Here is a 27,870-nt window from a genome sequence, read left to right as displayed (position 1 = left end):
AGGTTTACTGGCTTGTGCGCATGGAGTTGTTTGTAGCAATCTCTGATGGTAGTTTGTATTTATGTGGTGATATCCCCTTTATCATTTTTTATTGCATCTATTTGATTATTCTCTCTTTTCTATTAATCTGGCTAGTGGTCTATTTTGTTGATCTTTTTCAAAAAACCAGCTCCTGGATTTATTGATTTTTTTGAAGAATTTTTTGTGTCTCTATCTCCTTCAGTGTTGCTCTGATCTTAGTTATTTCTTGTCTTCTGCTAGCTTTTGAGTTTTTTTTTTTTTTTTTTTTTTTGACCTTGCTTCTGTAGGTCTTTCAATTTTGATAATGGGGTGTGGATTTTAGATCTTTCCTTGCTTCTTATGTGGGCATTTATTGATACAAATTTTCCTCTAGACACTGCTTTAAATGTGTCCCAGAGATTCTGGTACAATGTTCTTGTTCTTTGTTCTCCTTGGTTTCTAAGAACATCTTTATTTCTGCCTTCATTTCATTGTTTATCCAGTCAACATTCAAGAGCCAGTTGTTCAGTTTCCATGAAGTTGTGCCATTCTGAGTTAGTTTCTTAATCTTGAGTTCTAATTTGATTGCACTGTGATCTGAGAGACTCTTTGTTATGATTTCCATTCTTTTGCATTTGCTGAGGAGTGATTTATTTCCAATTATGTGGTCAATTTTAGAGTAGGTGTGATGTGGTGCTGAGAAGAATGTATATTCTGCGGATTTGGTGTGGAGAGTTCTGTAAATGTCTATTAGGTTTGCTTTGTCCAGATCTGAGTTTAAGTCCTGGACATCCTTGTTAATTTTCTGTCTTGTTGATCTAATATTGACAGTGAAGAGTTAAAGTTTCCCACTATTATTGTGTGGGAGTCTAGGTCTCTTTGTGGGTCTTTAAGAACTTGATTTATGTAACTGGGTGCTCCTGTATTGGGTGCATATATATTTAGGATTGTTAGCTCTTCTCGTTGCATTGATCCTTTTACTATTATGTAATGCCCTTCTTTGTCTCTTTTGATCTTTGTTGATTTAAAGTCTATTTTATCAGAGACTAGGATTGCAACTCCTGCTTTTTATTGCTCTCCATTTGCTTGGTAGATCTTCCCCCTTCCTTTTATTTTGAGCCTATTTATGTCCTCACATGTGATATGGGTTTCCTGGATATAGCACACCAATGGGTTTTGACTTTTTATCCAATTTGTCAGTCTGTGTCTTTTGACTGGGGCATTTAGCAGCCCATTTACATTTAAGGTTAATATTGTTATGTGTGAATTTGATCCTGCCATTTTGATGCTAGCTTGTTGTTTTGCCCCTTAGTTGATGCAGTTAATTCACTGTGTCGATGCTTTTTACCATTTGGTAAGTTTTTGGAGTGGCTGGTACTGGTTGCTCCTTTCTATGTTTATTGCTTCTTTCAGGAGCTCTTGTAAGGCAGGCCTGGTGAGGAAATCTCTAAGCAATTGCTTGTTTGTAAAGGATTTTATTTCTCCTTTGCTTATGAAGCTTAGTTTGGCTGGATATGAAATTCTAGGTTGAAAGTTCTCTTCTTTAAGGATTTTGAATATTTGCCCCCACTCTATTCTGGCTTGTAGGGTTTCTGTCAAGAGATCCACTGTGAGTCTGATGGGCTTCCTTTTGTCGCTAATGTGACCTTTCTCTCTGGTTGTGCTTAGCATTTTCTCCTTCATTTCAACACTAGTGAATCTGATGATTATGTGCCTTGGGGTTGCTCTTCTTGAGGAATATCTTTGTGGCGTTCTCTGTATTTCCTGGACTTGAATATTGGCCTGCCTTGCTAGGTTGGGGAAGTTCTCCTGGATAACATCCTGAAGTGTTTTCCAGCTTGGATTCATTTTCTCCATCACATTCAGTTACACCTATCAAAAGTAGATTAGATCTTTTCACATAATCCCATATTTCTTGGAGGGTTTGTTCATTTCTTTTCACTCTTTTTTTCTGTAATTTTGCCTGCTCATTTTATTTCATTGAGTTGATCTTCAATCTCTGATATCCTTTCTTCTGCTTGATTGATTCTGCTATTGAAACTTGTGTATGCTTTGCAATGTTCTCATGTTGTGTTTTTCAGCTCCATTAAGTCATTTATATTCTTCTCTAAGCTGTTTATTTTTGTTAGCATTTTGTCAAACCTAAAGGTTCTTAGTTTCTTTGCATTGGGTTAGAATGTTCTTTTAGCTCAGAGAAGTTTATTACCCACCGTCTGAAGCCTGTTTCTGTCAATCAGACTCATTCTCCATGCAGCTTTGTTCCTTCGCTGGTGATGAATTGTCATCCCTTGGAGGAGGAAAGGTGTTCTGGTTTTGGGTGTTTTCATCCTTTTTGCACTGGTTTCTTCCTATCTTTGTGGATTTATTTATCTGTGGTCTTTGTAGTCAGTGACTTTTGGATGGGGTCTCTGAGTGGATGTCCTTTTTGTTCATGATGAAGTTATTTCTTTCTGATTTTTAGTTTTCCTTCTAATAGTCAGGCCCCTCTGCTGTAGGCCTGCTGGAGGTCCACTCCAGACTCTGCTTGCCTGGGGGTCACCTGTGGTAGTTACAGAATAGTAAGGGTTGCTGCCAGTTTCTTATGTTATCTTCATCCCAGAAGGATATCTTCCAGACGTCAGCCTGAGCTTTCCTTTATAAGGTGACTTTTTGGCTATATAGGGGTCAGCGAGCTGCTTGAGGAGACAGTCTGTCCCTTGTAGGAGATCAAGTGCTGAGCTGTGAGCTCCATTGTTCTATTCAGAGCTGCTGGGCAGGTACGTTTAAGTCTGCTGCAGTGGAACTCATAACTGCCTTTTTTTCCCAGGTGCTCTGTCCTGGGAAGGGGCTTTATTTATACGTTTCTGACATGCTGCTGCCTTTTTTCAGAGCTGTGCTGCCCAGCAAGGAGGTAACCTAGTCACAGTCTGCCAGCAGGGACATTGCTGAGCTGCCATGGGCTCTGTCCAGCTGCTGTGTGAACTTCTTTGCGGTTTTGTTTATAGAGGTATAGTTAGAACTGCCTCGGTAATGGCAGTCTGCCTCAGTAATGGCAGACTGCCTCTGTAATGGCGGACTGCCTCTGTAATGGCTGAATGCCTTGGTAATGGTGGACACCCTTCGCCCAATAGAGCTGGACCATCCTGAGTGGAAACTCATGGTGCTTTTCAGCCTGGGAATCTCTTGGTCTATGGGCAGTAATAACTCATTTGGAAATGTGGTGTTCACTCACTCTCTGCATTGTTCTCACTGGGAACTGCACTCCAGAGCTGTTCCTATTTGGCCATCTTGGATCCCCCCCTCCCCCAATGGTATTAATAAAATGGGCAGAAGCTCATTGAGACCCCTTTCATTCCTTAAAACTACTACTTCTCCTCCCCATATGTCCCCTCCCTCTCTGCTCTATTATCCCCACATCATGCTTCTTGACCTCCAGGTATCCCAGTTTGGGTCCTATCAAAGGGCCAGGCAATGGCTCACTGAGTGCTGGTCCTCGCCCCCACACAGCACAGCATGACTTCCTGAGAGTAGTGCTGGGGCACCGCTTTGCTCTTGGAGTCACCACACACTGTGCCTAGAGCTGGTCCCCAGAAGGCACCTGGCACAGAGTTTTTGAATTCAGCCTTAACATTCTTTCCTCTTCATGACCAACTCAGCAAATCCCTTCCCTTCCCCATGCCTGCTCTGCCCTCCTGTGATGGCAACACTGCCTTCTCCTGTGGTCTGGAGCAAAGAGCAAGGCTGTAGGAGAAAAAACTCAGTGTGGCCTCTGCTCTGCCACTAACAGCTAGTGTTACTTTGGGCAAGACACAGTCTCTCTGTACATCATTTCTCTCATTTACTCAATGAGAACTCAACATATCCTCCCAAATATAAAGCAGTGGTAGCTGTGTGACTATGTTAAAAATAAATAAATAAACAACAACAACAACAACAAGAAAAACTCTGTTATAAAAAGCTAACAGACACTATACAAAGAAGATATTGCCATCATCTTTCCCTGTTCACATACTCCAAGGGGACGTGTGAGGCCAGCCGGTCTTCTGTATTTCCTCTCCCCAACAGAAAAGAAAACCTACTGCTGCACACGGTGATTCATGCCTGTAATCCCAGCACTTTGGGAGGCTGAGGCACGTGGATCACAAGATTAGGAGTTCAAGACAACCCTGACCAACATGGTGAAACCCTGTGTCTAATAAAAATACAAAAATTAGGCGGGCAAGGTGGCAAGTGCCTGTACTCCCAGCTACTTGGGAGGCTGAGGCAGGAGAATTGCTTGAACCTGGGAGGTGGAGGCTGCAGTGAGCTGAGATTGTGCCACTACAGTCCAGCCTGAGCAACAGAGTGAGGCCCTGTTTCAAAAGAAAAAGGAAAACCTACTGTCAAACACATCTCTCAATCCACCTTACTGCATTCACTATTAGGTGACTAGAAATAGAAAACCAGCCCTCCTTCTATTAAGTCTTGGAGGACATAGCAAGGACAATTAGCATAGAAAAATCACCAAAGATTTAGACCACAGTGCTGAAACTGAAGTTCATGCTTTCCTCTCCCAGGAGGATTAGCACACCCTGGAGCCTGCTGGATGCAAAGAGGGAATCCCATGGTGTTAGAACCAGCCATACCTCCACAATCACCCACCATGGAATTGATTTCTCCACTGGCTCCAAGCTCTCTACCTGCCTCTCCAGGTTCAGCAGCATCCTACAGTCACATTTCAGGACTCTGAGACTCCGAGACCTGGGCTGGCCTTCGGGAAATCAGCGGCCAGGTCTGCCACTAAACTTTCCGAGGTTATGACACTCGCCCCAGGCCACTGCCACTCTGGACAGTTTATCTCTCTCTTGCCTCTGCACTGTCAGCATTTTCACAGAGTGACTGCCAGCCACTTCTGTGGCATTGCCAGTTACTTGTGAGAGACAATTCCTTAAGCATGGGGGACATGTCTTATTGTCATTCCACCTGTCCTAGCCCAGTGCCTAGTAGGAGGTATGACAGATGTTCCTTGAACGAAGGAAGCAGAGGAAAAAAGACTTTTATACAAGCCATACTATCAAAGCATTTAATGTAGGACAGGAGCTCTCAAGTGGAGGCAAATGTTCCCCAAGGGAACATTTGGCAATGTCTAAAAACATTTTTAGCTGTCACAATGGTGGGATGCTTGTAGCATCTAGTGGGTAGAGGCCAAGGATGCTTCTCAACATCCTATGATGCACAGGACAGCACCTCTTGCCCAACAAAGAATTCTCTGACCCAATGTGTTAATGCTGCTGAGGCTGAGCAACTCTGATGACAGGGAATGGGTGAAGAGACACAACTTCCTTCTAGGATGATGTCACTAATAATTGTAATCATATACATTATATACTCTCATGAACAATTCCTATTATCTCCTCAGATTCTTTCATCGGGATTTTTATTTTTATTTTTTTGAGAGAGAAAGTCTTGCTCTGTCACCCAGACTGGAGTACAGTGATACAATCAGAGCTCGCTGTAGCCTTAAACTCCTAGGTTGAAGCAATTCTCCTGCCTCAGCCTCTGGAGTAGCTGGGTTTATAGGCATGCACCACCATGCCCAGCTAATTAAAAAATTTTTTTGCAGAGGTTGGGTTTCGCTGTGTTGCCCAGGCTGGTCTCGAAATCCCTGCCTCAAGTGATCCTCTTGCCTTGGCCTCTCAAAGCATTGCAATTAAAGGCATGAGCTGCCACACCAGGCCCTCACCAGAATGAACAGGTGAGGAAATGAGACACAGAGAATAAAAGGCTAGCTTGTGATTGGCCAAATCAGCAGTGAGCTCAAACTAGATCCAGGTTTCATGACAAGGTCAGTATTCTTCCCACCTTTCTCTGTATTGAGAGGAAGATTTTGCTTTTGAAGGCAAGGGAGGGTCTTAGAACAATGGGACCTCAGGACTAGAAAGTCCCCAGCATCTTCTCACTTGAGAGGGGAGACCCAGCAGAGTATCTGTCCCACTGCAGGGCCACACTCTGATGAGGGAAGGGCCCAAGGCCAAATCTAGTCTGGCCAGGCTGGTATGGAGCCCCCACCTCCTCTCCCCTGGGCCCTGCACACCACTCTGCCCTTCACACAGAATCTGAGTCTTTCATGCACGCTACGCCTCTAATAGCCTCTTCTCTTCTGAAGTCAACTGATGCCACCCGGGGGGAATTCCTAAGCATGTCTCAGAGATTTGGAGGAAGGGAAGAGTGAGCAAGCAGCACACTGCAAAGAGAACTGATTACATTCTGTCTCCCTAACCTTTTCCACACAGAGCCCGTCTGAATGGAATCCCAGCTTTATTCAATGGCAGGACTGTAGGAGGCAGTTCAGATATTCAGTCTGAGAGTCAAAATTGTCAAAGTAAGTTATTTCACAGAAAGAAATTATACTAGGCTCAAAAGAGAAATAAATCCTGGGGAAGAAAAATGGGAATAAGGTGCTTGGAAACCTTCTCTGGCCTGAGGGAACCACATGCATGAAGGCCCAGGGTAATAGCTGAAGAGGCTGCAGAGGCTGAGAGAGAGGCTCTTTTTTGAAGATTTGGGGTAGTGTTCCAGGCAAGAAAAGAGGATCTGGAACAAGGTGAGTAAGGAAGAGAAAAGGGAGAGCAGGGTGAGGAACTTGCTGTAGGCTTCGTGAGACTCTGACATCGATCAGACACTGGGAAGTAAAGGAGATGAAAGAATCAAGGGTTCAACTGTGCTGTATGGTGGCCACTGGCACCTCTGGGTATGCGAAATCAATTAAAATGAAATAAAATTAAGAATTCAGCTCCTCAATCACACTAGACATGTATCAAGCACTCAATAGTCACGTGTGACAAGCGGCTCCCACACTAAGTCAGATGACAGCACATACTCATCATCACAGGAAATCCCCCTGCACCGCAGGTTAGGCTTCTAGTCTGAGAGATCAGATCTGGTGGGTGGATGAAGTACCAGGAAATGTTATGCCTCTTACTACAACAGAGACCAATTAAAGAGGAAACCATTCTTGAGGGTGGCGGGAGATGAAGAGTGTGGTCTCAGGCATGCTGAATGCGAGGTGGACAATGAAGCTGTAGTAGGCTTGCACAAATACTTGTCTGGAATTTAGCAGAAACCAAAGATGTACAAAGATCATGAAGAGGTCTACGGCCTTGGGGCCTGGTGCAGTGGATCATGCCTATAATCCCAGCACTTTGAGAGGCCAAGGAGGGTGAATCATGATGTCAGGAGTTTGAGACCAGCCTGACCAACATGGTGAAATCCGATCTCTACTGAAAACACAAAAAAATTAGTCAGACATGGTAGTGTAGCCTGTAATCCCAGCTACTCAGGAGGCCGAGGCAGGAGAATCACTTGAACCCTGGAGGTTGCAGTGAGCCGAGATCGCACCATTGCACTCCAGCCTGGAGGACAGAGCAAGACTCCGTCTAAAAACAAAAGAGTTCTACAGACTAGGGTGAGGTCAGCCACATGAGCATGGACAGAACTGGAACAGGTTTCAAGGTGACAGTAGAAGCAAAAGTTGGATCAGAGTAGGCTGAGGGGTGAGAAGGGGAGCAAGTGTGGATAATTCTGGAAGCTCAGCAGCAGAGGGGAATGTGAGAAACACGACCATGTGCATGTTCAATCGTTCGACACATCAAATGGGGTCTTGATTCGTCAACACAAGAGAAGCCTTTCCTGACCACTGCAGCAATCTTTCCAAGTCTGAACTGGACACTCGCTGTGAGATGCACTCATGGCTGCATTTAACGTTCTCTATTTGATTCAAGCATGCACATTCCTGACCACCACTGCGTGGGATCAGGGAACTGCATTTTTTCTCGAGTCCTCCTGGTTGGCAAACAGGTGGCACTCAGCAAGTGTCTGTCAGCCTGTCTGTAAACAGGTAAGCTGTCTGGGGAGTGTAAGCCCAGTTAGTCATCATGCTGAAGGCCACAGACCCCCAGGCAAGGCCTGGCCCACCCTGTTCCACCGGAACCTCTGAGGCTGGGCTGGACAGGGTAATGCCCAGCAGGCACTTACTGGAAGGGGAGCTTCTCATCATTGGGCTTGATGCAGCGGACGTAGTGAGGCGTCGTGGCATTCAGGGTCTCCATGAGCAGATGCAGGGAGGTACGGAACTAGAGAGACAAAAGCGGGTGCTTGGTTATTTTTAACAATGTGTGGATATATAATAAAGAAAAACTCATATGGGTGGTGGTAGTTATTGTTACCATTATTATTATTATTAATCCAGAAGGACAGAAGAAATTCAGAGACTTGGGGTAAGATTCCAGTTCTGACACTGCTTTCTTGCTGTGATCAAAATCAAGTCCCTCCTATAAAAGGGCTCTTCAGATTACATGGAGAGAGCCTGCCACCTAATGTGCCTAACTCCCAGTGCTGTGGATCAAATAAGATGAAAGGTGGGCACATACTATATGAGACATTTGTTCACTGTGCACTGGAAGCCTGCTCTTCCTAAACCTAAGGGCCTGGGGCCTGATACCTGATGTCCAGGCATCTTGGAAATAATTTGTTATACTAAATGTCCAGAATGACAAACCCATAGGAATAATGGACGTCTAGGAGATGGTGGCTGCCAGGGACTTGGCAAGCATTCTCTTCTCTTCTCTCCAGAGACACACTGGGCACAACAGCCACAGAGACCCCACGGCAGGAGAGGTTGCTTTTAGCCTCCGGATTCAAAGCTTCCTTTAACCTACAAATTCCCGGCCCTCTTGCCTCCTACACTAGGTGTCTGTGGCCCTGCGGCACAGCCCACACAGGCGTTAATATACTTATGGGGGCTACGGTCAGCCCCTTTCCTCCTCCCTCTGTTAGTTCCCTGTGGTGAAGGTTTTGGAATTTCCTTCTTCTAAGGACACAAAATTGAGCTGGGTGGCTGAGGCTGCTGATGTCAAGGCTGCTGTGATGGCTTCCCTCTGACCCTGCTGCCATCCTTCATCTACAGAGAGCCCAGTCCTGCACGCGAGCCTTGGCCCACAGCTTTTGGTCCGGGGCTGACCTGGTGACCAACAGTTTTCTTGTGCTCCTTGTTGGAGACTTTCATGGGGGCTCTGGCAGAGCGGATGTTGATCTTCGAAGATGACCCCTTCCCAGGGGTGGTGGCAGGAACGGGGTCCTTGTCATCATGAAACAAATCAGCCACTAGTGGGAACTAGAAACAATCACAGAAAGAATGATGAAGGCGATCTCACCGTACATGTTTCCCTTCAAAGCTTCTTTTCAATACATAGCTGAGAACTGAAAACACATGTCCATGCCAAAATTCGCCCACCAATGTGCACGGCAGTGTTACTCCCAAGAGCCACAAAATAGGAACAACCCAAATATCAACCGATGAATGGATAAACAAATGTGGTACATCCATACAATGGATTATTATTCAGCATTATTAATATATTCAACAATACAAAGAAATAACCTTCTGATCCATGCCACAACATGGCCACACCTCAAATAAATTACCAAGTGAAAGATGAGCAGACACAAATGATCATATAGTGTGTGAACCCATTTACCTGAAATAGTCAGGGAATTGAAAGTAAGTTATTGGTTGCCAGGAGGGATTGGGGAGGAAAGCGGAAGAACAAGAGGAAGGAGAAGAAGAGGGGGAAGGGGAAGAAGGGAAGAAAGGAGAGTGACTGCTAATGGGGACAGGATTTCTTTGTGGAGTAATAAAAATATTCCCAGACTTATAGTGGTGATGGTTGCATAAACTTGTGAATATACTGAAACCCAGTGAATTGTGTGCTTCAAAACAGTAAATTTTATAATGTATGAATGACAATTCAATTTTTCAAATGGTAGGAAAAATGGTAGTAGCTTTCCCACACAATCTTACTTGACCTTCACCTACAAAGACAGGCAGAACTTCATTTCCTTGTGGTGTGGGAGGAGGTGGCTATACTTTAATACAGCTACATTTTAAGTTCTGTTTTTCTACATGATTGCATCTTGTCAAGTTAACTTCCCTGATACCTGTTTTCTCATCAGTAGAATAAGGATAAGCCTATGCTTGTTGTATGGGGTTGCTATGAGTACTAAATAAGAGGTTAATGTCTTCATCTGCAACAAGGTGAAGATGCAGGCCTTGGACGAGGTGCTGGTGACAGAGTCCCAGCCACCAAGACATTCAGTCTGACAGGAACACAGTCCTGCCATCATCCCTTGGGGAAGTCAATGCTGGGGCTAGAATAAAGTCTTACGTATTGCAAGGCTTTTATCACACTCCTGCAGGGGTGGGGAAAGGAGGGAGGGAAAAGGAGCACACGGGCCCCGTTCGCTAGCCCTGGGCCACTTCCAATCTCAACAGAAAGGAGGCTAAATGCTAGTGCCTCAGATGCTAGGCTCTGCTCCTTCTCACCTACCCTGTGCCCTCTTCCTTTAACTCCCATTTAAATACATGGCCCCCTCTCCTGCCACTGTGTCTAGTTCTCCACTAGAATTCCCTAGTCTAGTGTCTGAGGGATCCCTGATTGGATCCCACTCACCCCTCTCAGACAATACCTTGCAAAGCCATCCAGCCGGTCATGTTGCTGTCCCACAGGCACCATGCTCACTACTCCTGCCTCTATACCTTTGCTTACTGTGCTGTTCTTACCTGAAATGCCCCCACCCCTTTCTCTTCTGTACTTATCCTGAGAGGCCCCTCTCTCAAGGTTGAGCCCTGCCCCTCCTGTGACCCTCTCCCAGAGCATCTATCACTCCTGTCTGTGTCTCCCACAGGCTCTGACTGTGATGCCCTTGGACCCATGCCCTCCAAGGTCTGCGCTGAGTCCTGAGCTCTACACTTGCCAAGACTTCCCTTCCTATAGAGAACGAGGGCTAAGGAGAGAAGTGAATGACAGAATCCACATAAGCATGTAGAAGAGTGCCCAGCATATAGGGGTCAGACATTATCTAGTTTTATTACTTTTACTAGGGGTTAGATACACGAATGATCTTTCCAAACCATGTAAATACAGATGCTTAAGAAAGTTGTATTTTTGGTCTGAAGAAGAAACAACATAGAATTTTAGATATGGAACAACTGTAAAGATCAACTTTCACCTCCACCGGCAGGTGAGGATACAGGAACTTGGGGAGAAGGGACGTACTGGAATCCTGCGCCAATCTGTATTCCCTTTACCACCAAACACAGTGGCCAGCACCAGCTCCCAAAGGACTGCTAGTCAATGGCTGAGGGGCTAGAACCCTGGCCTCTGGATGTCCAGGTCGGAGCTTATTTCATTACACAAATATAGCCTTGTCATTTACAACCGCAGTATCAAGGAAGCAGAAATATAGAAGGGCTTCAGACATAGTCTCGACTTCTGAGGTACTTGCAATAACAATTAAATACATAAGGTAACACTTCCATAAAACATTTCTCTAGCTGACATCATCTCCTAAGACTCGTAGGAGATTTAGGCTAAGGCAAGCTACCTACTGAAGACACAGCATCATCTTCATGTATGGCTACAGGTCTGATATAGCAGTGACAGCTCATGCTCTGGTGATGCTCTGCACTGCTGAGACCTTCAATAAATTAAGTTCCAGTAAAACGAAGTATTTACTGAGCACCTACAAATGCTTTCATACCAAGAGCATCATATCAAGAACTTAGAAAGAAAGAATCACGTAAGAATCGGTCCAAAATTCACAAAATAATTCACTATTCTAGGTGTATTCAAAAAGTCCTAGCAGCATATCAAAACAAGGCAACACATATGAGCTTTTTCACATGACAGTCTACAGTGGGCCCCGGCTCATCTCCCTCCTGAAGTCAGAGACACAATACAGTACAGAGTCATGATGTCACATTAGTGTATTACAGTGTCCAGACAGAGTAGCAAGATGGTGCTGGTGACACACTAGAACTGTTCTCAGAAACTGTCAGATTCAGGTGACTTAGCACACTCAAAGGCAGTTCCCGCAAACTTATTAGGTACCTTAATGTTGGAGTTGCAGGGTGATGGGACTCGGGTTATAAAACACATGGTGACCATCCCACTCCCATGGAGCTTCTTGCAACCTGACCTCACTTAAGGCAGGCAGAAGACCATCAGCAACTACCCAAGTCACGTCCAAGGAGAAAGTGGAGAGATGCTGACTCTTTGGTCAGTGGCACCCCTCGGTCTGATGACTCTGGTATTCTCACATGTCAAAGTAACTCATATCAATTCTAGGGCTTTTGGCTAAGATCAAGCATAAAGCAACTTGGATGAATTCCACAGACCCAAAGGTTTCTTTTCAGCAAGACTTAAGCCTCACTTTATGCAGGAACACTTCACAATCACAGTGGATTAGCATGAAGGTGCCCACCTGCACGTGCATACAAGGTTATGATGCCTAACGCTTAAAATAGCACCTAATTTTAAGGTGAAATTTGTAGGCTAACTTGAGAGACTGAGTGACTGTTATGATTTCTGTTCTTTTGTATTTGCTGAGGAGTGATTTACGTCCAATGATGTGGTCAATTTTAGAATAGGTGTGATGTGGTGGAAACCACACTACTTCTAGCCGTTGGACTTGGTGAACACTGGAGTTGCTGTCAAGGTACATTTCAGCAGCACAGGGAGGAGGCCATCTGGTGGACATGAAAATTGTAGGCTAATCTTCTACATCAAGCATTTTAAACTAAAAACATACAAAAACAATTAGTTCCTCTTACCTCACTGAGTTATTACAAGTTCGTAAGTTTCAGGAGTTTCAATTTTAGAGTCAAGAGTAATTAACACAAGTCAGCATTTTGTTTTACATAGCACAGGAGCTAGCATGATGGATTATAAAGCAATGAAACAACCTACATGCACAACCATGCTGGAATCAACATGTGCCAGTTTCACTTTTCCCTTGCACTCCTCATTTTTTCACAGACACACCAACCATTAGAAGCACCTGATTTCCATTTTCCACCAGAGTGATTTGCATGCATATAAAAGCTGCAGTTCCTTAGTTCCCTGGGCTGGGTTCTAAGTGCAATCTAAAAACACCAACCAATCATGTTAAGGCCATCTCTGGTGAGCAGTTCAAGCTCATTCTCACTGCTGGCTATTCTGTGGCTACAATAAACTGCCGACACCATGATTAGCACTAGAGAATGCTACCTGAGCAAAGCACACCTCAAATCCCTGCCTCAGGGCCTGGAAGGGATAATCCTATTCACAACATGTAGAATCTAAAGAGTTCCATGGAAGGAGATGAAGAGACAAATCCCTGGCTAAGGATACTGATGATATTGCTGTCAGGCAGGTACCCTGGAGGTCACTAAGGGGGACCCTAATTGTTAGCTGCCAACAGGTGACAATTCTGTTCCTATTCTCGGCATCTTTGAAATAAATCTTCCTCTTCTCTTCATGCATGGCATTTCAAAGTCATAAATATTGTCTTTTTAGATGGGAAGGTAACCAGTAAGCTGTCAGAAATAAAAAAAACACAATTTAAGAGCTGTGGCTAAAATCTGTATGCCAACATCATAAAGAATGATACTTTTATTAGGTACTCAATTCCATGTGCAGTCAAAGAAGAGAAAAAATAGTAGGTCACTGACTGTCAAGAAACTAGACTGACTAGTTTGTTCGTTCATTCATTCATTCATCCATCCATGCATTAATCCATCAACACTGACTCTCAAATATGCAACAAATGCTGTGCTAGGGACTGGTAACACACAAGTGTTATAGAACAAGCCTAGCCTCTTCTATACCATGGAGTTTATGGTCTAGCATGGTAGGTGACTGCTAATGAAAATAATCCACAATTAAAAACATAATGACAAGAAGATGAAAATCCTGAAGGAAATAAACAACAAAGATGTGACTGAATCAGGGGTCTGGGAGAAAGAAATGAAGAAAGGATTCTTTTAGGGAGGGAAGCCTGAACTGCAGGACATTAGATGGAGAGGACAGCATGTTATGGGGTGGAAGTGATGGCACCTTTGAAGGAGCTCCATATTTTCAGGGCCAAGACAAAGCTGGTCAACCGGCAATGTACACAGTAAGAAGGAAGGAAGAGGGACCAGCTCATGCAGGCCTCAGTTAAGAATTTTTATTTTTATCCTAAGAGCAACGGGAATCTATTAAAGGGTTAACATAATAGGGGCTAATATTTACTGAGCATGTCAACTATGCCTGGCACACATAAACTCGTCCAAGCCTCCCGATAACCACGTGATGTAAGCACCACTGCACTCCATTTTACAGATGAGGAAACTGAGACTTAGGGACCAAGATCACAGAGATGTATGTAGCAAAGTCAGGATTCGAACCCAGACAGCCTGGCTCCAGAGCCCAAGCAACAATGCACTACAGAGAACGGCAATGACTAGAACCAATGATGGCAGTTCTTCCGAAACAGATCCCTGGCTGCAGCATAAGGAAGAGCCTGCTGCACGTGAAGCCCTGTCCTGGGTGCATAGAGGAGTCAAGGGAGACCAGAAGAGCTTACAGTCTAGCAGGGAGCTTGGAAGTAATGAGGTATGGCAGGAAGAGCATGGAGCTGGGTCAGGAGACCTGAACTTTAGATGTGAACCTGCAACTTGACAGCTGGCTCATGGCAAACCTACCTGGCTTACGAGATTTTAACTTGCTCATCTATAAAAATGGAAGAGCTGACCAGATGATTCCTTTAAGTTACTCCCTGACCTGAACTCCTGCACATACTTATACCTGAATCGCTCCATCCCCTGGCTTCTATCCACCAAGCACACAACTACATTCAAGCTTCTCTCCTGCTCCAAACCCCTCTCTGCTCAGTCTGTCTCTCCTCTCACTTAACCATCAATCACCTCAACCAAGGTGTCCACAGATGGACACTGTCCTCCACGTGCTTCTCCTCAGACCTGCCTCCATTAGATGGCCTCCACCACGTGCTGCTGAAATGTACCTTGACGGCAACTCCAGTGTTCACCAAGTCCAACGGCTAGAAGTAGTGTGGTTTCTACCACATCACACCCACTCTAAAATTGACCACATAATTGGAAGTAAATAACTCCTCAGCAAGTGCAAAAGAACAGAAACCGTCACAGTCTCTCAGACACAGGGCAATCAAATTAGAACTCAGAATTCAGAAACTAACTCAGAATCGCACAACTTCATAGAAACTGAACAACTGGCTCTTGAATGTTGACTGGATAAACAATGAAATGAAGGCTGAAATAAAGATGTTCTTCAAAACAACAAGAACAAAGATACAGTGTACCAGAATCTCTGCGACACATTTAAAGCAGTGTCTAGAGGAAAATTTGTATCAATAAATGCCCACATGACAAGCAAGGAAAGATCTAAAATCAACACTTTATGGTCAAAATTGAAAGAGCTACAGAAGCAAGATCAAAAAAACTCAAAAGGTAGCAGAAGACAAGAAATAACTAAGATCAGAGCAGAACTGAAGGAGACAGAGACACAAAAAACCCTTCAAAAAAATCAGTAAATCCAGGAGCTGTTATTTTCTGAAAAGATCAACAAAATAGACAGACAACTAGACAGATTAATAAAAAAAGAAAAGAGAGAATAATCAAATACATGCAATAAAAAGGATAAAGGGGATATCACCACAGATTCCACAGAAATACAAACCACCATCAGAGATTACTACAAACAACTCTATGCACATAAATCAGTAAACCTGAAAGAAGTGGATAAATTCCTGAACATGTGCACCCTCTCAGGCCTAAACCAGGAAGAAGTTGAAATTCTGAATAGACCAATAACAAGGGCTGAAGTTGAGGCAGCAATCAATAGCCTACCAACCAAAAAAAGCCCAGGTCCAGATGGGTTCACAGCTGAATTCTACCAGACATGCAAAGAGGAGATGGATGGTAGCACTGCTTCTGAAATTATTCCAAACAATACAAAAAGAGGGAATCTTTCTCAAATCATTTTATGAGACAAACATCATTCTGATACCAAAACCCAGCAGAGACTCAACAAGAAAAGAAAACTTCAGGCCAATATCCATGATGAACATAGATGCAAAAATCTTCAATAAAATACTGGCAAACCAATAGCAATAGCACATCAAAAAGCTTATCCATCACATCACATAGGCTTCATCCTGGGGATACAAGGCTGGTTCAACATATGCAAGTCTATAAATGTAATTCACCACACAAACAGAACCAAAGACAAAAACCACATGATTATCTCAATAGATGCAAAGAAGGCCTTCTACAAAATTCAACAGGTCTTTATGTTAAAAACTCTCAATAAACCAAGTATTGATGGAACACATCTCAAAATAATCAAAGCTACTTATGACAAACCCACAGCCAATATCATAATGAATGGGCAAAAACTGGAAGCATTCCCTTTGAAATCTGGCACTAGACAAGGATGCCCTCTCTCACCACTCCTATTCAATACAGTATTGGAAATTCTAGCCAGAGCATCAGGCAAGAAAAAGAAATAAAGGTATTCAATTAGGAAAGGAGGAAGTAAAATTGTCTCTATTTGCAGATGACATGATTTAGATTTAGAAGACCCCATCATCTCAGCCCCAAATCTCCTGAAACTGATAAGCAACTTCAGTAAAGTCTCAGGATACAAAATCAATATGCAAAAATCACAAGCATTCCTATATACCAACAAGAGACTTAAAGAGAGCCAAATCAAGAATGAACTGCCATTCACAATTGCTACAAAGTAATAATATACCTAGGAATACAACTAACAAAGGATGTAAAGGACCTCTTCAAGGAGAACTATGAATCATTGCTCAAGGAAATAAGAGGACACAAACAGATGGAAATACATTCCATGCTCATGGTTAGGAGGAATTAATATTGTGAAAATGGCCATACTGTCCCAAGTAATTTACAGTTTCAATGCTATCCCCATCAAGCTACCTATGACCCTCTTCACAGAACTGGAAAAACCACCTTAAACTTCATATGGAACCAAAAGAGAGCCCGCATAGCTAAGTCAATTCTAAGCAAAAAGAACAAAGCGAGAGGCATCACACTACCTGACTTCAAACTATACTACAAGGCTACAGTAGTCAAAACAGAATAGTACTGGTACTAAAACAGAGATATAGACCAATGGAACAGAACAGAGGCCTCGGAGGCAATGCCACACATCTACAACCATCTGATCTTTGACAAACCAGACAAAAACAAGCAATGGGGAAAGGATTCCCTGTTTAATAAATGGTGTTGGGAAAACTGGCTAGCCATGTGCAGAAAGCAGAAACTGGACCCCTTCCTGAGACCTTACACTAAAATTAACTCCAGATGGATTAAAGACTTAAACATAAGACCTAATACCATAAAAACCCTAGAAGAAAACCTAGGCAAAACCATCCAGGACATAGGCATAGGCAAGGACTTCATGACTAAAACACCAAAACCAATGGTAACAAAAGCCAGAATAGACATATGGGATAGAATTAAACTCCAGAGCTTCTGTACAGGAAAAGAAACAATCATTAGAGTGAACCGGCAACCAACAGAATGGGAAAAAATTTTTGCAACCTACCCATCTGACAAAGCACTTACATCCAGAATCTACAAAGAACTAAAACAGATTTACAAGAAAAGAACAAACCCATTCAAACATGGGTGAAGGATATGAACAGACACTTTTCACAAGAAGACATATATGAGGCCAACAAACATGAAAATATTCTCATCATTAGTGGTCATTAGAGAAATGCAAATCAAAACCACATTGAGATGCCATCTCACGCCAGTTAGAATGGTGATCATTAAAAAATCTGGAGACAACTGATGCTGGAGAGAATGTGGAGAAATAAGAACACTGTTACACTGTTGGTGGGAGTGTAAATTAGTTCAACCATTGTGGCAGACAGTGTGGTGATTCCTCAAGGACCTAGAAATAGAAATTCCATTTGACCCAGCAATCTCATTACTGGCTATATATCCAAAGGATTATAAATCATTTTATTATAAAGACACATGCACACGTATGTTCATCGCAGCACTGTTTACAATAGCAAAGACTTGGAACCAATCCAAATGCCCATCGATGATAGACTGGACAAGGAAAATGTGCCACATATACACCATGGAATATTATGCAGCCATAAAAAATGATGAGTTCGTGTCCTTTGTAGGGACATGGATGAACCTGGAAACCACCATTCTCAGCAAACCGACACAAGAACAGAAAATGAAACACCGCATGTTCTCACTCACAGGCGGGTGTTGAACGAGAACACATGGGACACAGGGAGGGGAGCATCACACACTGGGGTCTGTGAGGGGGCTCTAGGGGAGGGTCAGTGGGGGATAGGGAGTTAGGGAGAGATAACATGGGGAGAAATGCCATATATAGGTGATGGGGATGGAGACAGCAAACCACATTACCATGTATGTACCTATGCAATAATCCTGCATGTTCTTCACATGTACCCCAGAACCTAAAGTGCAATAAAGTATACAAATAAATAAATAGAAAAAAAAAAAAGAAGTAGTGTGGTTCCATTCTTGATCCTACCCGACCTCTTCAAAGGCCTCCGTGCCACTGACCCATCGCTCCTTGTGAAGGCCCCTTCCTAAGACTTAGAAGTTTCACTTCCTCCGATCTTCTCCCTGCCTGGCTCCCTTCCCAGAACCTCCCACGGGGCTTTTTTTCCTGTACTTCCCTCCTTTGCATTGCCGTTTTCCAAAGCCTCATCCTCGTCACTCACCTCAGTCCCTGGGAAAGTCTCCCACAGGCCCATGGCTCCAACTATGTCCCCTCAATCCTGCCACTCCCGTCTGGATCTTCTCCCATTACCACGATCCACAATTCCAGCTCGCTCTTCTTCCCACTAGGTGTTCTACTGGGAACTCCGAATTCAATACAGCCCAAACCACCTTTACCCACTAACTTCCTAGATTTAGGCGAGAATCCTGACCTCACCCGACTTCCCATATCTCAATCAAGTACCAGGTTCTGGCCACGGGGCAGTGTCACAGCAGTTCTTCCTTTATTAATCCAGAGTCTGCTGCCCCAGCTCAGGACTACCCAGCTCTCTCCTGTGTCACTACAGTCATCGAAAGTGTGTGAGGGCCTACCTCTGGGCACGCCTTCACCCAAACACATTCCACCCAACAGCCAGAGTTTTCTCTGAAGGCAAACCTTATCCTGTAGCCTCATGTTAAAGGCCCATTTGTTTCTCCTCACTGTCTATGGCAGAAAGCCATAGATGAACAGCCATAGATGAACTGAACGCTGGGAGTGGCTGGAACCAAAGGAGCTGGAGGAGGGGAGGAGTAGAGAGTCAGGCATAGGGGCTCCATGGACCAAGGCCAGAGAGCCAAGACACAGGTAGGAAAGGACAAAGTGGCCCAGTCAGACTGGTGCTGAGAGAGTTACATGGGGAAGTAACGGCAGGCTAGAGAGGCAGGTTCACATTTTGAAGATGTCATTGTGATTCATGTCTGTCTGTCATGGCAAAGCAAAACAATGGCTTATTCAACGATTCCAATTCATATACTTTCTGAAGTGAATTTTCAAGATGTTTGAAGCATGCGTAGAAGTTACCAATCTGCATAATTACACTATTGGGTGGTGATTGGTGTGCCAAATTTGCAGAAATCATTCATGGTAGCTTTTACTGTGAAAAAATATATTAAACCCTAAGGTCAGTAACAGGTACAGATTGGGTATCCCTTATTCAAAATGCCTGAGACCAGAAGTGTTTCAGATTTTAGAAAATTTACACTGTACTTACTGGTCGAGCATCCCTAATCTGAATCCCAAATTCAGAGAACTCCAGTGAGCATTTCCTTTGAGTGTCATGTTGGTGCTTAAAAAGTTTCAAATTTTAGAGCATTCTTGATTTGCGATGCCTTGATCTGTATCAAAATCACACTAGGGACTTAGAAATCAGACTCACCAATGGGAGGATTTTAAGATTTCATCCCCTTTCTCTTGCTTCTATCAGAAAGGCTATCTATGCTTTTAATTTTATACATTAAACAGGAAATGTGTAACTTAAGAACAGAAAGTAAAAATTGTTCAAGGCATATTTGTAACAAAGCTGGCACTGTGCTGTAATTTGGTTACAAATACAACCAAGGTTTGATCTGAATAATTTGTTTTTTTAAAAGCTAGGTTTTCATTTAGGTTCCTGCTATTGAGACTGCATTTGGAAGTGGTAGGGCCTGGGATTTAGAGGGAGATAAGTGTGTTGGAATATTAGTTCTCAGAAGGAGATGTAGTATGCTTTGTATTCTATTGAAAATTTGTTTTATATACTCAACAAACATAGAAGGAGATCTAGTTTGATGACAGGACTGAAAGACTAAGAGATACCATGTGCAATGCCGGGCTGTAGATAATAGCAAAAGACCCAGGCAAGAAATACAAGTTACTGACCCCATCCACGCCCATCCCTTAGGAAGATGGGCTAGGTAAGGATACCTCACCTGAGGAGTGCCCCAGCTATACACAAACCTAGAGTCACAATGATAAGTAGTCACCAAGCTCTTACCTGACAAAGGACTCATACAAAGGATGACATTTTCTGAGCAAAAGGGAGAAAGTTTTTACAGTTTTATTTTTTGACACATCATGACTGTACATATATGGGGTACCTAGCAATGCTCTGACATATATAGTGTATAGTGATCAGATCAGCACAATTGACTAACTCCAGCTACCTGTTTAGAGCTGCTAAGCAGTCTGTTTATAAGCTGACTGAGCAGTAATAGAGCTACCACAATCTATCTTAGGGCAGCCACCAGGCATTTCTTATAATTTGCCCCCTTCAAACTCAAACACTCAAGGTAGCACCTCTAGACAAACCAACACTTTCCTGTCACTTGTTTAAAACCTGTACACAGGGGCTGGCTTTGGTATTCTCTGCTATTTAGTTCTATATATAGCAAATCAAAAAGGGAATAAGAGAAGCATGAAAAGACTTTCTAAAGGCCATTTGACAGTTTAGAAGAAGTCAATTACAGCTGACACATAGCTGTTACCTTGAAAATCACACCTATTCATTTGTGTTTAGAAGAATAGGAAAGATATTTCCTCTGAAACAGACATGTAAATCTAAAATAAGACACAGTATAAGAACAGTTTGATTGGAATCTCTTGCCTAGAATGTTTTCTTTTAAAAAAAATCTATGACTGTAAATATAATAAACACATTTTCCTTTCAATCAATTCTTTTTACATGGCTAATGGTACTCTTTGGAGAGAAAAGCCTCCAACACTTAGATGAATATTTTAAAAGGGTTTTAAATGGGCTTTGGAGGAAAAGTCTCAGTACTTCATTTTTTTTTGGAAGACAACATGGACTTTCCCATATTACGAAGGAGATGATAATGTTTTGTCAGCTAAAAAGTACTCCTATATAGTATGCTGCTTAGTTTAAGTATTGCTGGAAGCTTTTCAAATACCAGGACATCTTAAACAGGAAAACACTCAAAGGATATTTAGGAACATTTTATAGTATGTCAATTATCTCAAGTTCCTATATAATAAATAGGTTAAAAAACTAAAAGTAAACACAAGATTTTTAAAAAGCAATCTTATTTGGTCAAAACAAGATGTGTATGTGTAAACTTTAAAAAACACATCAGTGTAGAAAGCAATGGACATGTATGCTTGTCTTTCCTGGACGAGCTGAAGTCCAGCCATAAGCAGCAGGAAGGGGAAGGGGAGCGAACACCTGGGCCTTATCTGAGCTGTTGCTGCAATGCCTGTGCTATCATTTGGGTACCAAGATGACAAAGGTTCAGTCTGGTGAGTCTGTATTTTATTTTAAAATCTAGGTTTTATTTGCAGGTCCCTGTCATTGAGATTGCATTTGGAAGTGGTAGGATCTCTGAGATTCAGACAGGGATGAGTTCGTTGGAATATCAATTCTGGAAAGGAGGTGTAGGCATCATATTCATGTACTTGGGGTAGGTGGATTTGGGCCAAGGTGGTCTCTGAACCACATTCATCTCAAGATCCCTTGTGCTGGGATAGAGTGGAAAAACAGCTTCAGGATGCCTATCCCATATCCCAGAAATGCCTCCCAATACACCCTCACTGTCCAGCACATACTGGCATGAACACGTGACCCATGGCTTGTCCCTTTGATCTACACATAGTGGTGGCCAGGAACAGGAAATCTTCAGAGGGAAAACAGTCTCCTTTTAAAGTTTACTTTTTTTCCTGGTTGATAAATTATTCCTTTTCACATTAAATAAAAACTAGAAGGGAAAACCTCCACCCTTTAGTATTTAAAGCAAATGAGTCTGTTAATAACTTGAAGTCATGTTTTAAAAGAGGCATTTCTTTACCTAAGTGTCTATTTATAGCTCTCTGAAAGCTAAGAAAGCAATTGGCTACATTACAAGCTCTTAGGCAATGGAACTGGCTTTACTAATTATGTTTTCATTAACACTGTGTTATTTCACTCTTAGTGGGAGTTCTTCAAACATCCCTTTGCTTGGTAGAGTATATGGCTGTCTTCCATCCCATACTGCTTCTTCATGACAATCTGTTAATTTCTTATCAAAGATGCCACATGATGGGAAAAAAGCTAACAATCTCTCATAAACTGTCATGAAGTAAAATTATGAATTTATGTACAGGATTTGAGATTTAGCTGTGCTAAATGAAACCCAATAAAAATTAGGCATTACAATTTTAATGTGATGACATAGAACCTCATATCTTTCTAGGTTTTCATTTTTCTTTAACGTGGGGTTAGAAACATATGCCTCATAAGGCTACTGTGAAAACTGAAAATTCTGAAGGGAATACAGATTCAGTCAGTAAATGATGAGCTTTAAAGATACTAAAATGACAGATGCTGCCAGACACGCTCATCTGCCCAAATGGTGTGAAGCATACTTAGAATCACTCTTTGATTTGCAGCTGCAGTCTGTGTATAGCCCATCTGTGGATTTATGGTGATACAGCATCAATCTTTGCTTTCTGTCTTTTGGGACGGATGAAACAGGCTAGGAGGGGCTCAGGATGGAGAGTTCTCAAGCCCTCCTCCAGCTAGGGTCTGGTCGGCCAGAGCCCTTCTTGGTTAATCTCAGTGCTGCTAGCCAACATCACTGAATCTCAGGGGTGTTGCTGGGATGGGGACAAGGGTGACAACAAGGTCACTGGCTCTTTGGAAGTTTTAGCAGGTGAGGGGGGAAGCCAGAATTGTGGTTGGCGGGCAGGAAAGAGAAAGAGGAAGTTGCATTTCAAGAGTAGATTATCCCTGTTTTGTCCTGCAACTTAGCAACATCTATACACTTTTGATGTGCATCCTCTTCAAACCATCATCAATCCGCTTCTAAAATTTTACCCAACAGACATAATTGTATAAAAGTACGCAAAGATACACACAAAGGATATTCACTGCTACATTATTTGAAATAGCAAATTATCAGCAGTTGTTTTAAAAAAAGAAACAGATGTGTACTCGTGTGGAAAGACAACCAAGATATAATAGTAACGGAAAAACTAAATTACAGAGGACTATGCGTATATAATGCAGTTATTTTAATCTAAAATACTTGTACCAACATGCAGAATAGGGTGGGTAACTTCTGATCCATCAAAAGATAAGTCAAAGAGTGGGAAAGAAGACTTATTTTATATATTTCTACACTATTTAAATTTTTTATGAGCTTTTATTTAATTTCTACTAAAAACCCAGTATCCTCAATCCAAAACAATATTCATGTATAGAAAAGAGCTAACACAGCAGGCCTGCATCTGCTATCCTTAGAAAGGCTGATTGAGCCCTGGCTGGTGTCTGGGAACTTGAATTTTCACCATTCCCTGATAGGAACTGTTCATTGTGCCTGAAGTTCAGGCAAACAATATAGTTTATGTTGAGGATCTGCCTTCCTTCTGGGTGTTTGGAATTTTGGTTTGTGCTAGGCTAAGGGTGCCTACATAATCAACCCCAAATAAAAATCCTGGCTGCCTGGGCTCAGGTGACCTTCCCTGGTAGGCATTTCAAAAGAACTGTCATGACTTGCCTCCAGGGGGAATTACCTGCGTCCTGTATGATTTCAGGGGGAAGGGACTCTTGGAAGCTTGGGACCCGTCTCCCACATCATCCCATGCACCTCTCCCTTTGCTAAGTTTGCTGTTTAACTTTTTGCTGTAACAAATCATAGCCATAACTACATGCTGAGCTCTGTGAGTCTTCCTAGCCGATAGTCAAACCTGGGGGTGGTCTTGGGGGCCTTCTCATTCTCTTCCACAGCACCTTCTTCTTGACCTTCTTCGCATTGCTACAATTTGTGATTAAACTGTGCATCTTTTCCACTAAGTTCCATGAGATTAACTACATGTGTTGGTTACTGCTATATACTACACAAATATTCAATAACGTTGTTAAATAAAAATAAGGGAAAAGGAGCTCAGCTACTAATAGAACCTGCTGGAGAGTGAGCGTAACGGAGTTTTACTGGCACCACTCCTTTTTAGATTCTGGAACCCCTGAGAGTTACTCAAATTAAGATGCTCAGAAATCAACACTCAGACTCTGTATTTAATGAAAAGTATCCAACTCTCTTCCCTCCACCCCTCATTTCTGCTCCTAATCTTAAAGAAGAAACTTTTAAGAAGACTAGAGAGTTTCCTGGCCCTACAGGTTGTCACAGGCCTACAGGCATCGTAAGAGACTGTCATGAGGAAGGGGCTCCTGGTGCTCAGACCGCTTCCGTCTACTCTCTTTCCCTGTGCCTTGGGGCTCCTCCTCTATGCCACCACCCTCATGAAAAAGGGAAAACGTCACATGAACCACCACAGACTGGAGAACTAAAAACCTGGGGAGCGGCAAGGTCAATCTTGTGTTGAACTCCAAAGTGATATTCACTTTTACCCACAGCCAATCTGTCTCAGTGATGACTAAATCTCTGATGTTCCAGATATCCAGAGATCACGCTGGGCAGGGGTCTGTTCCTGGCAGTCTGCATGCTGCTACCGACTCAAATCCTCCCTAACCCCTCGCCACGTGATGGAACAGTGTCTACTTGGCTTTATGTCCTGGGTCCATTTTGCTGGGTATATTTTCTCCATTCTATCATCTCACCCTATTGCATTCATCTAAAGCTTATCACAAAGAGAAATTAATCTGCCATTTCTACAGTGTTATCAGGCCCCTGCAGTGGGTTCAGTATCATGTGGCCTGGAAGAAAGCCTCCTAAATCCTGGAAAGTTTTCCTTCCCCCTGGGTTTCCTCTGCAGGGCTAAAGCTAGCAACAGCATCTGCATCAGAGTCGGCTTTTAGAATGCCAGTGCACACGCTTCCCCTGACCGCACGGCCCCTCCCCTGCTCCTTCTCTCCTTTCACAGTTACCTGTGTGTGTCTTCATCTGCCCACTCACAGCCCATTAGAAGGGGAACAACTAGAGGGTAGACTCTGTCTTGCTCATCTTTGTGAGCAAATGGTGTGTTTAGGGCAGTGCCTTACGAAGTAGGTACTTAAATAAAGGTACGTTTGGGTGAATTGGTGCCTTGTTTCCTCTACCTGTAGAATGGACACAATGTTTGCTATCTTTTTCCTATGCTTGGAAATAACTGAAATTCTGGTACTAACAGAGAAAGAATCTAAAGTAGTGGATTTAAGTGTTCCTGAAATCCCACCTTCTGTTCCATTAAGTTTCTGCTTATAGAGAGGTTCTATCGACTGCCCAACAAATTATACGCAGATACTAGATGCGAAGGGGTTTAAATAACCTTACATCTGCAGACAGGAGACTAAGGAAAGATGACACGAGGGACACCAGCTACATTTCCATCACTGTGCTCACCGCCGTCTCTCTTCCTGTCACCCCCCGTGCTCCCCTATCCCCTCCCTTAGCAGGCGTCTTTCCCAGTTCTCTCCCTTTACCCCTATGCTCCTTGCTTTCTTCCCTCCATCAGGCAATACTAAAGTGTTTTCAGACCAGATCGAGCACATTCACGGTGGTATAGTGTTCAAGTGTTTTCATACTGAGATGACCAACAAACCCCTTTGCCTCCTCCCTGCCCGGCATCTCTGCCTTTCCACCTCCAATGGGGCAGCATCACCACTCCCTGCCCAGCACTGGCCGTGGGCACTCCTGCTCCACTCCCCACTCCTGACACTCTTTACCTTGCTGGCCTTCAGGATATTGATCTGCTCTTCATACACCGTGTCTCTGTTTTTCTCCAGAAAACCGTCAGAGAGGTACTCCACCTGGGGCCACAGCAAGCAGACAGAGAAACAATCGTTAGTGCTTCAGCCTGACTCTGTTCCTTCAGCAGTTTCTCAACTACTTTCATCTCATCCACGTAGCATTTTCTGAAAAGAGCTGTGAGTAGATGCAAAACCCACAGATGTTTCCATTTAAAATGCAAACCCAATAAGTGGTCAGGATTTACAGAGAGGGAACTGAGTATTCATATTGTGGAAGAAATTGTATTAAAGGGAGTTCCCAAAATAAAAGGCTTCTTTAGGGCTCAAAAATGCAGCTTCTCAGCCATACCTCAGACCCAATGAATCAATCTGTATTTTAACAAGACCCTAGGTGATTTATACACAGATTACAATGTGGGAAACACCAGGCTAGTACATGGCAAACAGAAATCCACTTAGAAAAATTCTGTGCATGCACCAGCTGAGAAAGCAGCCCCCCAAGGAGCAGCCACACTGGCTCCAGGTAAGAAGGCAAACCACTCGGTACTGTGTTTTCATCCCTCCCTTCTCGCTCAAGCTCCATGAGGGTAGACTCTTAACTGCTTTAGAATATAATTTATACATATGTGTGACTGGACAATTATGGCACCCCCTGTGAAGTTATGCCACGTGGTAAGCTTGGCATCCCCAATAAGTGGAGGGGTGGGTAAGAGAGGATGGAAGGTGAACCTAGCTGAGGCTTCAGGCTATTTGAATTCAGAAGGGACAGCCCTCTCTCTAGGTCCCAAGTCCCTGGAGTCTACTTAGAGAGGGGCCAAAAGACTACCCAAGCCAACAGAGAGGAGAGCCACCTTGTCTGCAAAGTGGACGACGATGAAGGCTGTGTTGGACATGCGGGGCTTCTGGAAGTGCTGGCTGCTGGAGTGCCGGTCATAGAGCTTCTGAGCCCAGTTCTGGTCAGTTCCTTTGGGGACCTGCAGAACCATGAGATAGGGCAGAGTGCTTTGTGAAGAGGAAGAAGCCAGCCCTGGGTTGCAGCAGAGGGATGGGATCAGTAGGCTGGCTCCATGAAAGTGGATTCAGCCCTCGAACTGGGACCTTAACTGGATGGTGGGAAGAACGATTCAACCATACACATTCAGAATCCTGCCACAGCATGCCCTCCACCTGCTATTGGCTCCTGTGGGGCCTGTGGGTGCAGCTGAGCCTGCTGGTTGGCAGATACTGGAAGTGCTAGGGAAGATGAGGGTGAAAACCCAGGTCACAGGAACAGAGTCACAGCCCAAGGGACCACCTAAAGGTACTTCCCTGCAACTGGGGCAGTGACATCAGCATCACAAATACATCCACCTGCAGTCAAGCTCCCCCACTCACCCAGGTGAACTCCTGCCATAGGAAAGCCCATCTTCCTTCCCTAAACTCACCTAAATACCATCCTCTGGGTCTGGCTCAAGTCCGTCCTTTCCTGACCACTGCTGATCTCACTTCTCTCTTCTTTGGAATTCCTCACAATCAAGCTCTTACACATACCCTAGCATAATGCGCACCACTGAGTCTTGGGTATCGCCACTACAAGCTGTAAGTTTGTTGTGTTCAAGGACCGACCGTCTCTTATGTTGTTTATGTGACCCTGAAAGAACTGAGAACTGGGCTCTGGCCATGCGGTGGGAACTGAGTAGTGAATGATCTACATGGTGCTCATTTCTGCATCTGCCACTGCCTAAAGTCAGACTAAGAGGTTCCACTACATTAAGAATCCTGAAGGCAGCCCTTTTAAATATCTTTATGAATGGCTTCAGAGGAAAAAAGCATCTTGCTTCATTGACAATATAAGAGTCACTGTAACCACCA

At 43.5% G+C, this 27,870-nt stretch overlaps 1 protein-coding gene across 3 annotated transcripts in view; it reads right to left on the bottom strand.

Annotated features, from left to right (window-relative positions):
* The window catches only part of MYO5B (myosin VB), a 386,934-nt gene that overhangs the window by 107,226 nt on the left and 251,838 nt on the right, over positions 1-27,870 (bottom strand). For all 3 annotated transcript variants that reach the window (XM_003926074.4, XM_010336832.3, XM_074383485.1), the window contains exons 13-16: positions 26,871-26,993; positions 25,996-26,079; positions 8,978-9,130; positions 7,993-8,090 (exon numbers count right to left, since the gene is read on the bottom strand). In XM_003926074.4, coding sequence (XP_003926123.3) covers positions 7,993-8,090; positions 8,978-9,130; positions 25,996-26,079; positions 26,871-26,993 — 458 coding nt within the window. The remainder of the gene's footprint in view (positions 1-7,992; positions 8,091-8,977; positions 9,131-25,995; positions 26,080-26,870; positions 26,994-27,870) is intronic.

Source organism: Saimiri boliviensis, chromosome 13, assembly GCF_048565385.1.
Source record: "Saimiri boliviensis isolate mSaiBol1 chromosome 13, mSaiBol1.pri, whole genome shotgun sequence".
Classification (NCBI taxonomy): Eukaryota; Metazoa; Chordata; class Mammalia; order Primates; family Cebidae; genus Saimiri; species Saimiri boliviensis.
This window is presented reverse-complemented; position numbering and strand designations above follow the sequence as displayed.